The 14,918-nt window shown below is 45.8% G+C and overlaps 1 protein-coding gene across 2 annotated transcripts; it reads right to left on the bottom strand.

Moving 5' to 3' along the window:
• Positions 1-1,827: 1,827 nt before the first annotated feature.
• stim1b (stromal interaction molecule 1b) lies at positions 1,828-14,422 on the bottom strand. 2 transcript variants are annotated; one of them, XM_088012474.1, is made up of 14 exons: positions 13,916-14,422; positions 13,127-13,264; positions 10,678-10,808; positions 10,496-10,610; positions 10,248-10,359; positions 10,062-10,177; positions 9,399-9,573; positions 6,017-6,194; positions 5,781-5,948; positions 4,991-5,091; positions 4,667-4,902; positions 4,463-4,549; positions 4,318-4,381; positions 1,828-2,634 (listed from the first exon to the last, which is right to left on the bottom strand). In XM_088012474.1, the coding sequence occupies exons 2-14, from the start codon at positions 13,260-13,262 to the stop codon at positions 2,199-2,201; spliced, it is 2,055 nt and encodes a 684-aa protein (XP_087868600.1). In that variant the 5' UTR covers positions 13,263-13,264; positions 13,916-14,422; the 3' UTR covers positions 1,828-2,198. The 2 variants fall into 2 exon arrangements, with proteins under 2 accessions (XP_087868600.1, XP_014850066.2); XM_014994580.2 differs by having other exon boundaries at positions 13,952-14,422.
• Between the last annotated feature and the right edge of the window lie 496 nt (positions 14,423-14,918).

Raw genomic sequence — 14,918 nt, 5'->3', positions numbered from 1 at the left:
ATCATCGATATAGAAACTTAAAAAATGATAAAATGTGTTTTATTTGCAGATGAAACAAATAAATTTTGTTTTTGATCAAACATGCGGGTTTGATCAGGTTTGGAGACTTTGAGGCCAGATATGGCCATCTGGTGCTAACATTCAGATGGCCATGTCTGTTTCATTTTAACGTCTATCTATGTGGCCGGTCACAAACTGGAGGCGACTAAAACAGACAGTGGTTGTTCAAGTTAAAAAGTTAATAACTCTGAGGAAAACTAAAGTTATGAAAACTGAAACAGGCCATCTGGGTTAGTTCATGGTTTAATGTAAATGATCAGGAAGTGATGTCATCAAAGGGGTAGGGGGGTGTGCACCTGCTCCTGTTTGCATGTCTGACTTTTGTTTTTAACTTTTACACTAAATTAATTAGTAGTTGTGTTTCAGTCGGCCCATCTCCTGACCTTTGACCTCCAGTGGCTCACTGGATGCTTTCTGTTTCAGACCGTCCTGTGTTGACCTGAGACGGTTTTGAGTTTTGAACCACCTGGGCCTGTCTGGTACCAACAATCAGAAAACCTTCACAGATCCTATCTGCTGTGATGCTCAGCTTGGACTGATAAAGAGGAAGCTGCTGCTGATCTGCAGGAGGAAGTTGCTCCCTCTTCAGGTCTCGGTTCTCTCTTTTACTGTCATCATGGCCGTCTGAACCCAGCTGGAGGTTCTGTTGGGTCTCAGAGTGGAACCCTGAGGAAAGAGCATGGTTCTGCTCGCTCCACACATGAACTACCTGGTCCAATCAGACGCAGCGGTTTGGCGGCGCAGCAGAAAGACAGGAAGTGGTTGGAGGGGCGGAGTTAGCAGACAGGAAGAGACGGTGATGATGAAAGAGGAAACCTTATAAGGTGAAAACTAGTCGCTCCCAGAAACAGGATGGAGATGTTGCTCAACAGCAGCAGCTGACTGACAAAATCCGACCAGAACCTTCAGAACCTTCATTGTACCAGGAACCGAAAACATCTACAGAAACAGGCTGCAGATGAATCACCATAGAAAAGCACATAGAAACAGAGACTGAAGGTTGGATGAGTTGGTTTCTTCTGCCTGAAATTATTTAGACTGAGAGAGGATGGATGGAGGAATGGAGGAGTCATTTCTGCTCACTACAAACGTCATACCGCACTGAGTCTGTACCTGTCACTGACTCAGTGCTGGATGGATGGATGGGTGGATGGATGGATGGATGGCATGAAGTTTCTCAGGTGGCCACTAGTGGCGCTGTTTCAGGATCAGGAGAATCTTCAGTGGTTAAATATCAAATCGGCATTCTTTTCTCAATAAAATCTATTTTTCTTTTCATGGACGTATTAAACTTTCACTTCATTCTGTAACTCCAGAACCGGATCCATGTTCCCACCTCTGGCTCTAGAGCAAGGGTGGGCAATCCTGGTCCTGGAGGTCAGGTGTCCTGCTGCTCTTAATGTCTCCCTGGTCCAACACACTTGAATCCAACAGCTGAATCACCTCCTCAGTGCAGTCAGGTTCTCCAGAGTCCTGCTAACGACCTCATTATTTGACTCAGGTGTGTTGAAGTAGAGACACATCTAAAAGTTGCAGGAGACCGGCCCTCGAGGCCTGGAGTTGCTCACCCCTAATCTAGAACCTGCTGATTTCACTCCCAGTCCAGATACTGGTCTCTACTGGTTTCTGTGGTACTGTGGCTCAGTGCTGCCACCTGCTGACAGCTGAAGCTCAGCCCTGAGGAGGAGGGAGAGGAGATCTTGATCACCTGCTCCCATCATAATGTGTTCGATTTGTTTAAACTGGGATTAACGGCTCAGAGACGCGTTTAGTGATTAAAAGTTTAATTTATATCCATCATCTGGAGCAGCTGCATGTTTTCCAACTGAAACCAGAAAAAGTGCAAGAAATTGAATATTTACAGAAATAAAATAAACACAGGTTGGGAATCTAAACAATCTGCAGAGAATAAATAATTTCATTCTTTAAAATATGTTTCTACAAAGAAATGAGGGAAAAAATGAGAAATATTTTGATTGTTTTATTATCTTAATTTTTTCCAAGAGCAGAAAAGGATTTTCACAGGTTGAGTTTTTATGGTGGAGCTGCTGACTGAAGTTGAGCTCCTTGCTGGTGTTTGACTCCTCCTCCTCTTTCCTGGGTGATGAAGACAATGTTCCATCCTGACCCAGGAGTCTTCATCTCTGGCTCACAGTGTCCGGACTGTCTTTCCGTTTCCTGAAGATGGTGTAGAAAGCTTTCTTCCTGCGGCTAACGGACGCCTCCTGACCATCTGCTCTGTCCTTCCTCAGGTTGGACGGCTGGACACCAGCTCCCTGTCCGATACCGGATGAGCTGGACGAGGCGGACGAGGACAGGAAGGCAGCACTGTCATCTGCGGCGATGCAGAGGGAATGGGTGGAGCAGGCAGAGGTGAGGGCAGAGGAGGGGCCTCTCAGCTCCACTAGGCTGGAGCTCTTCTCCAGGCCTCCACCTCCTCTGTGGGCAGAGCTTTGAGCCTGCAGGAGGTGGGGCCTGGAGTCCAGAAGATGTGGCCTGGAGTGATGCAGAGCGCGTGATTCGTTGAGAGACAGAGCAAGGGCGGAGTCAGAGTCTGAGCGGCTCATGATGTCCCTGAGAGGAAGAGGAGGAGATGATTAGAATGGACCAGAGCCTTCGTCACACCCCAGGTTCTCTGAAAAATGAGGGGTCAATCAGAGACCCTAGTGACCATTTGGAAACCCTAGAGGTCAATCAGAGACCATAGTGGTTAACTGGAGACTCAATCAATCAATCAATCATGTTTATTTGGATAGCATATTTCGGCAACAAGCCAATTCAAAGTGCTCTGCATCACAAAAATAAAAAGTCACAAAAACAACTTGCAGTCAACTGAGAAATCAGTGACAAATATTACATTTTGACCAATGCTATGATCAAAATCATCAATACACATTTAATATGTTGGTGAATGTCTCTGAGAGCCTAGGGGTCAATGGGAGACCTTGGGGGGTCAATCAAAGACCCTAGTGGTCCATGGTAGGCTCTTGCAGTCAATCAGAGACCCTAGCAGTCAATAGCAGACCCTAGAGATTAATCGGAGACCACAGGGATTAATGGGATTCTCCAGTGGTCAGTGGGAGAGCAGTCACTTGGAAACCCTTCAATGGGAGATTCTTATGGTCCTTCAGAGTACCCAGGGGTCAATTGGATACAGTAAGGATCAATGGAATTCCCCAACAATCAATGAGAGACGCTTGGGGTCATTTAGAGACCCTAGGGATCCAGGGAAGACTCTTGCATTTATTCTATTAAGCCCTCTAATATCTCCCCAAATAAAGAGACATGAAGAGGGAGACAGAAGGAACAGAACAGGAAGTGCTTTTATTCTGAAGAACCAGAAGTGTTTTTACTGAACGGTGGAAAGGAGAGAAAGAGAAAGAAAGCTGTGTCCACCAACTGCTTTGGTCTAAAAAAAATCAATCGCACTCTTTGACAGGAGAAGTTGTTCATCTTGGAACTAGAATCAACATAGTGCAGGAGATGTTACCATGACAACCAGTCATTGGTATGCACTGGTAACTCAGGGGGGACATTAATCATTCATTGAAGGATTTAAAATTTTGTTTATGTTTTTCACTTTTCTCATTAGATGAGATCACGATGATTTATGAAGATTTATGAAACTTTACCAAACATGAGACTCAGGCAATAACTTTAAAATTAAAATGTAGTTTTTCTTCATTCTACAAATTTATTATTTTTATCATTGACAATAACTGAAGGTTCAAAATGTAAGAAATTTGTAAACTTAGTTTTGTGTTATTTGTAAAATTTATGTCAGATCAATCAAAGTTTAGCTATGAAGGTTAAATCTGCAAAATATTTTTAAATTTCTTGGTTTGACTGGTTTCACATTTTGTGTCTTGTTTTCATTACATTAGTGATAAAACAGAAGAAGAATACCCCAAGCTGCCTGAGCGACAGCGCTGCCTCTGGCTGGCCACAGCGCCCCCTGGAGTCTGGAGGTCTGGCGCAGCATCCAGAGGGAGAAAGTGAGAAGATCGGGAGAACAGAGCAGAAAAGTGAGCGGAGCCTTCAGCACAGGAAGAAGACGAAGAGTTTGGCTGAGGAGGACAGGAAGTGAGGTCGATAGAAGGGTGGGACAGGGAGGAGGAGAGAGGCGGGGCAAGCACAGGAAGGAACTCTATCTGGCCAATGGAGAAGCTGCGATACTGCCGAGGGTGTCCACTTGGGGGGCGGGACTCTGTGGACGAGCCACGACCATCCTGAGATAAGCCACGCCCCTCAACTAACCTCTGAGAGCCAAACGTCAACCCGGGGTCTCCCGCCCTCTGCCGCAGGGGCATCAGACTCTGAGCTGCAGGAGACAGGAAGAGAGTTACACTGAGTCTGTGGTTTTATTTATTTGGTTAAGAACCAATCAGAGATGGCTGTCAACCTGACTGTTTCCATGGTAACTGCGTGTCTGTGATGCCACTCAGAGGCCAAAGGTCACTCACACGCCGGTCCATCTGCCAGGCTGCGTCTACAGGCAGCCAATCAGGAGAGAGAAGCAGAGTTCAGCTGACTTCCTGTTTAGCAGCGGGGGGCGCCGCTGCTCAGCCCGACTCAGACTGGGAGAAGAAGAATCCGTCAGACTTACACTGCAACGTCCCCGGAGACAGGATGTCCTCGTCCATGTCATCCAGGTCGTCCGACAAGAGCAGGTTCTGGGGGGTCGAAGGTCGCAGGCCCAGGAAGGATGGGTCAAGGTTCAGGGCGGCGGCCAGGGCTCCCAGGCCCGGATTGTTGACTACACAGAACCCGGTCAGAGACTCAATCTGCTGCCAGCGGTGGAGCTTCTCCCGCAGAGCCGCCGTTACCTCAGCCAGGGCCTGTCTGTCCAAACCAAACCGCAACGACACAAGACAAAAGGTTAGCCAAACCAGAGCTACAGTACCAGCTGGTTGTGGGTCATGTGACTCACTTGGCTGAGAGGATCTTCTGGTCGACGTCGTCCAGTGAGGAGCTGTGAGCCACGTGGAACGTTCCAAACAGAGAACTCCTCTTCTTCTTGATCTTTTCTGCCTGGAACAGAAAGCAAGGCATCTTCTGCAAACATGTTGGGTTGATGTCAGCACCGACCCGCAGTGGGTCAGCTGATCTTCAGGTTTTGGGGTTCATTGGAAGTTAAACTGGACCAGGACAGAAACCCAACCAGAAGGATAAACCCAAAGGTTTCTGCCCGTCATATTGGTCTGGTCTTTAGCAAACAGATTCTGGACATTACTTACACAGTTAACAACGAGCAGCAATAATCTAGGTTTCACCTCTTATAGCAGATAAAAAATGGAGGTTCATTAAAAGTCATATTTTCACCACAAATTCAAACTAAAAACTTTAATTCAGCAAAATAAGCATTTATCTCCAAACTAAATACTTATTTTGTTTGAAGCTAAATATATAGTTTCAAAGTAAATAAGCCTGTTAACTAAATATTTGGATTCATTAAAATATCTAGATCACTGGTTAAATACCTAGTTTACAAAATAAATATTTAACTTTTCCATGCTAAATATATTGCTAACAAGCTAAATAATTAGCTTGCGAATTAAATATTATCAAGCAAGCTAATTAACACGACGGTAGTGCGTCAGCCTGCGGTGTGTTGGGGCCCTTAGTCTGCGGTGTGTTGGGGCCCTCAGCCTGTGGTGTGTTAGGGCCCTCAGCCTGCATTGTGTTGGGGCCCTCAGCCTGCATTGTGTTGGGGCCCTCACCCCCTCCCTGGCCTGCAGCAGCTGCCTCTCTGCGTTCTGCTTCTTGTTGTTGTAATGCTGATCTTCCACTTCGTGCGTCAGCTGCAGCCACTTCTGCAGCGCCTCCGGCGGCGCCCAGTGCGCCCGCAACTCCAGCTCCCGCTCCGCCTTCCTGAGCGCCATCCGGACCTGCAGGGGAACAGGAGGCAGTGAGGGCCGGCTCCTCTGATTGGCCGGCGCCCGGCAGGGGGCGTTACCTGCTCCAGCTCCTGCTCGGCGTATTTCTGCCGGCTGCGCTCGTTCTCTGATCCCTCCCTCAGCTCACGCAACCGCTGAGCTTCCTGCTTGGCCGAGTCGATCTCGCTCCGCAGCTCCTCCTCCACCTTCACTTTCTCCACCTGGACGCAGTGCTGCTGCTCCTGTGCCCGCCGCAGCCTGGCAGAAACACAGCAGGTCAGAGGAGCAGTAACAAACACTCCCCCTGCTGGCAGGAGCACACACTGCAGCTTTACACACTTCCTGTTTCACTTCTCTGTCAGGCCATGTGGGGGCGCTGAGCACCAGCTGAGGAGCCAGAAGGTTTGGCTCTCTAAGCATACCTGTCAAGTCTCCTGTTTTTTTTCTGGGAAACTACAGTATTTTACCTCCTTCTCCCACCGTATCAGTATTTCCCCCAGCCCCAATCTAACAGCAGCACCAAATGGCACCATTTCCCGGATTCTCAAGTCCAAAACTTGACAGGTATGTCTCTAAGCCACGCATTCAAAAGTAGAACTGGAGAAATCCCACTTTTGATTTGATGTTAGTTTTAATTTCTTTTCAAAACTGTGATGTCATTGTTACCATGGAGATTCTGGTCTAAACAGAATCTGGTAGTACGTTGATGTTTGATGCTTCACTTTCTATTGTTCAGCCCTGAGTGAAGTTCACTCACCTTCTGCAAATCCAACAAAATTGGTGTCAAATGTTTGTGAAGAAAAACATTTAGTTTGTCTAATGTTGGTTGACCACCAAAGGTCAGCCACCATTAGAGGTCAACCAGAGTCTGGTGGTTGATCTTTAATGGTGGTTGACCTCTAATCGTGGTTGACCTCTAAACCACCAGAGGTTGTTTAGAGAAAACAGAAACTATTTTATTAATATCTTTAAAATAATGGGAGGACAAATTACATCAAATCAAACATTTGACACCAATTTTGTTAGATTTGAGTAAATGTGTGAGGACTGGTTGACCTTTTGACTTTTAATATCTTAAAAGCAAACCAATTGTGTCTGATTTGAAGAAGGTTTGGGGAAACGTCATGCAGGTTTCTGAAGGATCATTTCTTGATTCAAGCCGAATTGATCAGATATTTATTTTTCTGTCCCGAACAAGAGGAAACCAGTCTGTGCTCTGCCTGCAGGGGGAGCTGTGGTGCCGTCTGCAGAGGAAGTGGATGTGTGTGACTATTTCTGGAGATGAAGGACAGAGATGAAGCAGCTGAATTATCCCAGAGAGGAAACGGGCTGAAGCCGGCTGTCAGCTGACTGGGAGCTGCAGCAGAACCGCTGGGCTCAGCGCTGCAGGCTTCACTTTACTGTTCAGGACAATCAGCATCTGTGCTGGGGCTGAAAATAACGGCGGTGCAGCAGGAGGCAGCAGCTGCTGCTGCTCATACTGACGGCACAGGGCCTTTATTCAAACATTATGAGAAACGTTAAAACATTTCTAAACAAACAGGAATCAGTCATCCGAAAACGTTCAGGAGCAAAACCTTCCAGGATTTAGGAAAACTTTAGTTCACAAACCCAAACAGACCCAACTCCTCATGGTCCACCACCAGGGGGCAAACTTCCAATAATATACCAATACAGGAGCTAAGATTTCATTTAGCGTTTTTCTAACTTTGAAAACATTTAGCGCACTGAGCTTCCCCTAGATACATTTTTCAGAATAAATCCTAAAGCATCATTTACTTTCATGTCTAGCTAAATAAAGTTTGACGGTTTAAAATACTGATGTCATAAACTTGGCTTTCTAGTTGATTTTAACTCATTTCCCATTAGCTTAGCTAACTTTGGCTTTATTAGCTTAGCTTGTGTCACTCAACTTGATATATTTAACTCATTCATGTTTTATCTTAAATCATCACAACTTATTTTATCTTCGTTTATTCTTTCTAGGTTATCTTATTGTACTTTTGTCCACTTTAGCTTCTCTTTCTCTGTTTTGTTCCTGTTCATGTTTTCAGGTTAACCAGCTGCCATGTCATGATTTATACTGGTATCTGGGTCAACACAAACTTGTAAAGATTACCAGGAGACATATTTTGTTCCTTATTTTGAAAGGGAAACATGCTGATGTGTTCAGGTGCTACACTAGAAGTCAAGAGGAAAACTTTCAGAAGGATTTAATTTCCCAAACTGTTATCCATCTGTTGCTAGGCTGAACCTCAACGTCTACCGAACTGATCTGGAACATCTTCATCTGCGTCTCTTAACTCCTCTTCTTCCTCACACCTTTCACAACCGTTTCCTGCAGAAAAGAGGAACTGAGGGCTGCAGCTCGCTGAAACCCAGAGGAAACCAGCATGTTGCAACGCGCTTCAGTCTGCTGTACAGTAGCCTCTCCGACAGGTGTGTGTGGGGGCTGCAGGCTGACTTACTGGCTATTCTTTGCCCATATAAGGATTTCAAACAAAGCTCCAGCAGACGCTGTTCTCACACGTTATGGGACTATTATCCTGGCTGCAGTTTCGTCATCATCTAAATTACATTTAACCATGAAATAAATCAGATCTCATGGTTTCAGAAACACAAACACAGACGGCCAGCGGACATATTTCAGTGGTAACAGTGGAAGGTCGCAGCGTTGTGATACACAGAGGTATTTTTAGCCGCAGCAGGGAGTATTTTCATCTAATTCTTTGTGTAGCTGTCAGCTAAAAATAACCTGGAGTCCTTGTCGGCTTCAGGAGCAGAAAGGCTCTGAACTGTAGCTAATGCACCAACACCAAAGCTAACATTTCAGTTAGCGTGTCAGGGTTTTTGCTAGCTTTTATGAATGGACAAAAATAACGTCTGGTTTACTTTTGTAAATAAACCTAGCTTACAAACCGTACGTGAAGGAGTGTAGTAACAAGCTTGATCCTGTAGAGGGAGATGTGCTATCATGTAGCACATGGTGGATAGCAACAGGTTGAATTTAGCGCTTTAGCATTACCTTCCACCAACTACAGTGCAGGTGTAGCGCTTTAACATTAGCAGAGCTATTGTTTATGATTAGCGCTCTAGGATTAGCACAGCTAGCTTTTAACTAGCAGTTGCCACCTCTAGTTCCGACCTCATCTCTGTCTGACTTCAGGAACAGAAAACCCTCACTCCTGGTTTCTATCACACCACTACTGGTTTTATCAGAACCATCATAATAGAGGGTTTAATTCTTCAGGAGTTCCTCAAGGCTTAATGTTTGGACTCCTTATGTTCATGATAAAAGTCACTTCTTTAGTTCATCAAGTGAAACTACAGTCATCTGGTGGGAAGAATCATAGCTAGTCTCAGATGTAAACAAAGAGATAATTCTCCCTCGCATCCAGAACAGCTTAGAGGTTCTGGATCGGGTTGAGATTCCCACGGTTCCTGCAGTTGGTATAGACTCACTTTGCTTGCAGGTCCAGCAGACTTTCCTCGGCCCTCTGCAGACCCTCCAGGTCCTTCATCAGCTTCCCCAGGTCGTCTCTGGACTTCCTGGTCTGGATGTAGGCGAACCAGCAGCCGCCCAGAGCCATCAGCACCGACAGGCCCAGAACCAGGTCCTTCCACCGGTTCTGCCGGCCTGCTCTCACACACACACGCACACACACATAGAAACAACGGTTTATAGGAGACAGGGGTCAGATTCTCCTAAAAGTGTTTTCAGATGAATAGCTGAGCTCTAATCCTGCTCAAACCAAGCTGCTCTTGGTTTGAGCACCAAGAGCAGCTAAAGAGTTTAGTTTGGAATAATCTGATGGATTTCAGAGATTATCTTGATTTTATCTCAGAAAGCTGAACTGAGTCAGACGAAGAACGTCAGTTCAGATCACTGGACAAATGTGTCACTGCTTAGGATGGACGGATGATGGTTGGATGCTATTTTTATCACATTAACTATTTCAAATCCATTTCAAAATAAAAGCACCACAGATGTGTGCCGTCACATTCAGAAGGGATTTTATTTTCAAATGTAGCAGAAAGTGGTAAATATGATCTAAATGCATTACTTCCTGGTTATTAGAGTAACAGGAGTTTAACAGACTAAAACCAGAGCCGTCAGGACCGGACCTGCTGGCGGTCCAAACAGAACCACGTCCAGGGCCTTGAGCTGCAGCTTCTTGGCGTGGCTCCGGTCCAGAATCTTCAGCAATGACACGGTCAGAGTCACGTTCTTCACCGCCAGCCTGCGGGAGGACACAGAGAGGTCACACTGGGTCTGGTTCTGACCCAACCAGTCACCAGGTGAGCGCTTACCTGGGCAGCGCCTTCCCGTCCAGCTGCTGCATGCGGAAGCCGGAGGCGTACTGAGGGAGTTCCACGCTGAGGGACAGCCACTCCTCCACCTGCAGCGCCGTCCAGTTATACACTGGACACAGAACACCAGGGACCGGACCGGGCCGTTAGAACACACTGGACTGGTTCCAGACCTGGCTCAGCAGCCTCTAATCATACTGACTTCATTATTAACTCAACACAGAGAAGCAGAAGGTTCTGGTTCTGACCTTCGGACTCCTTCCAGGCACTCCACATGTCCTCCAGGCTGATGTGCGGGTCGGCCCGGTGGAAGCTGCGGTGCTTAGCTTTCGGGTTGCGGTCCTGCAGGTCCTCCCTGAGGAACTGAGCAGAACTTTTTTAGCCCAGGTCCAGAGTACTTGTCCAGAGGACGGGCCCGGTTCCGTCTCACCTCGTCTGTCTCCATGGCGTCCACAGTGCCGTCTGCGTCGTCGTCCATCAGCTTGTGGATGCTGCGGATCGCCTCGAAGCTCAGGAAGGAGTTCTGATCATCGCAGAGAGGCGGGTCCACAACGCACAGACCTACAGAACCATCAGAAACAGACAGAATCATCAGAACCAAACAGAAGGTAAGGTAAGGTAATTTTATTTATATAGCACATTTTCAGCAACAAATTCAAAGTGCTTTACAGAACCATCAGAACCAGACTACTGTGTGTATAGAAAGTCAAAAAGGACAAAATTCAACAAATGTCTTGTTAAATAATGTGCAGTAATATACTTTTAATCATTTTCATAACATAAATTCATTTAAATAATCACATTGCTTTAGCTCTTAATTTACGTTTTATTGCTAGAGACTTGGAGGGAATGTTCAGGGTCAGAACCAGAACAGGATAATATATCTGTCCATCTTCACATCCTCCACTTCCTGAGAGGGCAGAGCCAGCATTGCACCCTGCACACAGTTGTTGCCACTTCACTTCCTGTGACATCATCAGCATGTCATCTCCAGGAAGCTGTGGTTAGCTGCCAGCGGCTAGCTCCCACGCTAACAACTGCTGCAGGCTCCACCAGCAGCAGGGCGGAGGAGGGTTGATGCTGCGGGCTGCCGGACCTGGCTGAGTCAGAACCTCCAACATCCTGGACGATCCCGGTCGCCTTCAGCAAACATTAACTCGGCCTCAGGTTTCTATGCTGTTAGGTCTTCCTTGTTGAACAATGAAGACCAGAACCTGATGAACCAGAACCAGAATCTCTGGTATAAGCCGTGCGGCTAACAGACGGCTGGTTCTGCTGGATGTTAAACTAGATTAACAACTAGCAAGATGTTGAAAGTTGAATAATCGTTTGAAGAAACACGCTGAGTAAACGAGACAGAGGAGACTCATCAAACCGGACCCGGTTCTGTTAACCCAGCAGCTGCTCAATAACACAAGAACCCAGAATGATACCGCTTTGATGTCTTTCAGTCTGGTTTCCATGGTTATCACCATACTGAGACTGGCCTATTCAAAGTGTTCAATGACATCCACATAAACACAGATTGTGGGAGAACAACAGTGCTGGTTCTGGTTCTGCTGGACCTCAATGTTGATCCTATTACTGAACTGACTGGAGAGTTGGGTCGGACTCTCCAGTCCAGAACTCAACCTGTTCCAGTCCAACATAAAGAACTGAGATTTCTTTGTTTCAAAGAGGTCAGAGGTTACAAGTGGTTTACGGCAAAATTCAATCCTTGGATCCCTCTTATTCAATACCTTTATGCTCCCACTGGCTGAGGTTACAACAGGAAATACGACTAGCAATCAGCTCAACATTATAAAGTCACCAGGTGACCTTTGACCCCATCCAATCACTGAACAGATGCTTAGAACAGATAAATGTGAGGATGTGCCAAAATTCTCCATCTGAACAGACACAAAACTGAAGTTATTATCTTTGGACCTAAAGAGGAACGATCTAGACTTATAGATCTAGAGTTATACACACAGCTTCAGTTCTTCCAGCTTGAAACTAGCGATCAGGATGACCTCTGACCTGAATCTCCAAAGCCACATAAAGTCAGTTCCAAAATCAGCCTTCTATCACCTGAAGAACATTTAGAAAATACAGGGTTTCCCCCCAGTGTATTAAAAGCCTGGCGGGCCACCAGGCCTTATCTTCATCTTTTGAAATCTACGTGGCACTGATGAGCATTCACGTTTACCACTGGGTGGCCAGTTGCACTGAAGTCTTTGAGCATCATTGTCCACTGTGGGTTGCTCTGTCCAGTTGACATTGTCTGGATAAATAAAAAGGTTTGGACTTCAAGGTTTGACCATGGAGTTATGGATTTTCAGTCTAGCCAAGTACTACGGTCTCGTCACCAATTGAAAATGGTGGCTGAGATGATGTTGGTGCCACTTGGGCCATCATCAGATGCCGACTGCTGCCAATCAAATGGGCGTAAGTTGATGATGGTTAGTATTGGATGGTGTTGGTTGATAATGATTGGTTCTGGTTGGTATTAAATGCTGTGGTGGTTGAAGATGGTTGGTTTTTAACGTTTGTTGAAATTGATTTTTATTAGTTGGTTGTTATTGATGTCAATAACAACCAACTACCAACTATGGATGGTGGATGATGTGGACTTTATGGATTAATTTTAATTTAATTTGAATGATTGGCTGATGTTGATTGACAGGTGGTTGGTTCTGGACTAGTAATACTGGTTGGTTCTGGTGGGGTTTATTTTGGGCTAATTAGGAATCATGTGGCTGCTTTATGTTTGTAGTGATGATGATGATGATGATGATGTGATATGTCCAAATCTTCGTCTTGTCTGTTAACATGTCTCCTCTTACTCAGTCCAACATGGCGTCATGATAGTTATGGATCAGATTCTGGGATGTTCTTACCTGAAGCTGCGTCGCCATTGGAAACCACCTGTAGGCGATGACCGTCCTGGTGGGTGTGGCCACTTCTGTCCAATCCGCTGTCATCCCCGACACACACACTCAGCATACACATACACACCAACCACACACACTCCATACCTGAGGAAAGAGAGGAAGCGCTGTTAGACCTTTCAGAATAAGAGCGTTTCATAAGAGCGGGTTGGACTGATGGACCGGGTCTGGACCTGGGCAGCAGGAGGTCCAACTGGGACAGAATGAGACAAACTGGAACAGAATCAGACAGACTCGGACAAACTGGGACAGATGAGACAGACTGGGACATGATGTGACAAACTGGGACATGATGAGACAGACTGGGACATGATGAGACAGACTGGGACATGATGAACAGACTGGGACATGATGAACAGACTGGGACAAACAGGACATAATGAGACACACTGGGACATAATGAGATAAACTCGGACAAACTGGGACATAATGAGACAAACTGGGACAGATGAGACAGACTGAGACAGACCAGGACTTGGACATGTCCTGGAGACAGGACGTGAAGTCAAAGCTTCTGGAAGGAACCTGAAGAACCGGAGCGTCAACAAACTGAAACCAAACTTCCTGGATGCTACTGAGGCGTTCAGGGACCAGAACCAGAGCCAGAACTTTAAAGCCCGACAGCAATAGAACCAGAACCGGTCATCTGCAGTCTCTGTCTCCTACTCACTAAAGTTTCTCTGGGGTCAGAGGTCACACAGCTGTTCACTTTCCCACCAAGTTCATCATCATCATCACCTTCATCACAGTGAGGGTCGGTTCGGGTGCACCCACCTCTGCTGGGCCGCTCCTTTAATCCATGGGTCCGGTCGGCTCGGTTCGGCAGCGGTTGATCGACCCGCAGCAGCTACTCAACAAGCTGCAGCTGGAGGAAAAAACCCGCAGAAGATCCGCCCGCGGTGCGTTCAGTGACCCGGGAAAAGCTCCGAACTCCGAGCGGCACAGGAACCGGCTGTGGAGTTCCAGTTCCTGACTGAACCCAATTCAACAATGAACCGAAATTATCATCATCATCATTAAACCGTAAAGGTTCGGTAAAGAATCCAAAATGCTGCAGTAAGGCTCTAATCAGAGTCCAAATCTTCTGAACATAAAAATGTGATGTTCATCCAGATTCTGCTCCAGTGAGTGAGAACTCTGCAGAACCGCCAGTCCAGTTTTATTGACTATAAAGTTCAGTAAATATTTACTTAATTAAAATGTATTTAAACTCCAGAAACGCTGCAGATATCTGGAGCTGCTCCTCGTGTTCTCCTTCTGTTACTCTAATTCCCACGGCACTGAAAGGCAGCATTTAACTCTCGGAAAACGCAATTATGGCGCCATCGTGTGGCCTTTCAGAGGCGGTGCAAGCTGAAGTAAGAAAACCATCAAGGCTTGGCTTTAAAATATCGAAACGTTTTTCCGCTCCGTGAATCTTTAAATGAGTTATAATAAATTAAATATCAGAAAAACACTGAAGAAAGGAGAAACTATAACAGTTTCCTTTTGATTTCAGCTGCTTATAAACGGTTAGTTTAGCTAGGCTAAAGTTTAGCTTAACCGTTTAGGTTAGCTAAACTAACCATATCAAAAGGAAGGCAGAAAACAACAAACTCAAATAAATAAAAAATGTTAAAAGATCATTAAGAATATAAATATATAAATAATAAAAATATAAAAACAGTTAAAACTTTAACTTCACATAAACATTAAAAATACCAAGAAACGTAAACAAACGATTACCAAGAACAACAATATC

This window comes from Poecilia mexicana, unplaced genomic scaffold (genome assembly GCF_051168715.1).
Source record: "Poecilia mexicana isolate PSO_F unplaced genomic scaffold, ASM5116871v1 scaffold_14, whole genome shotgun sequence".
NCBI lineage: Eukaryota > Metazoa > Chordata > Actinopteri > Cyprinodontiformes > Poeciliidae > Poecilia > Poecilia mexicana.
The sequence above is the reverse complement of the archived record's forward strand: the minus strand, read 5'-3'. Positions and strand labels throughout refer to the sequence as shown.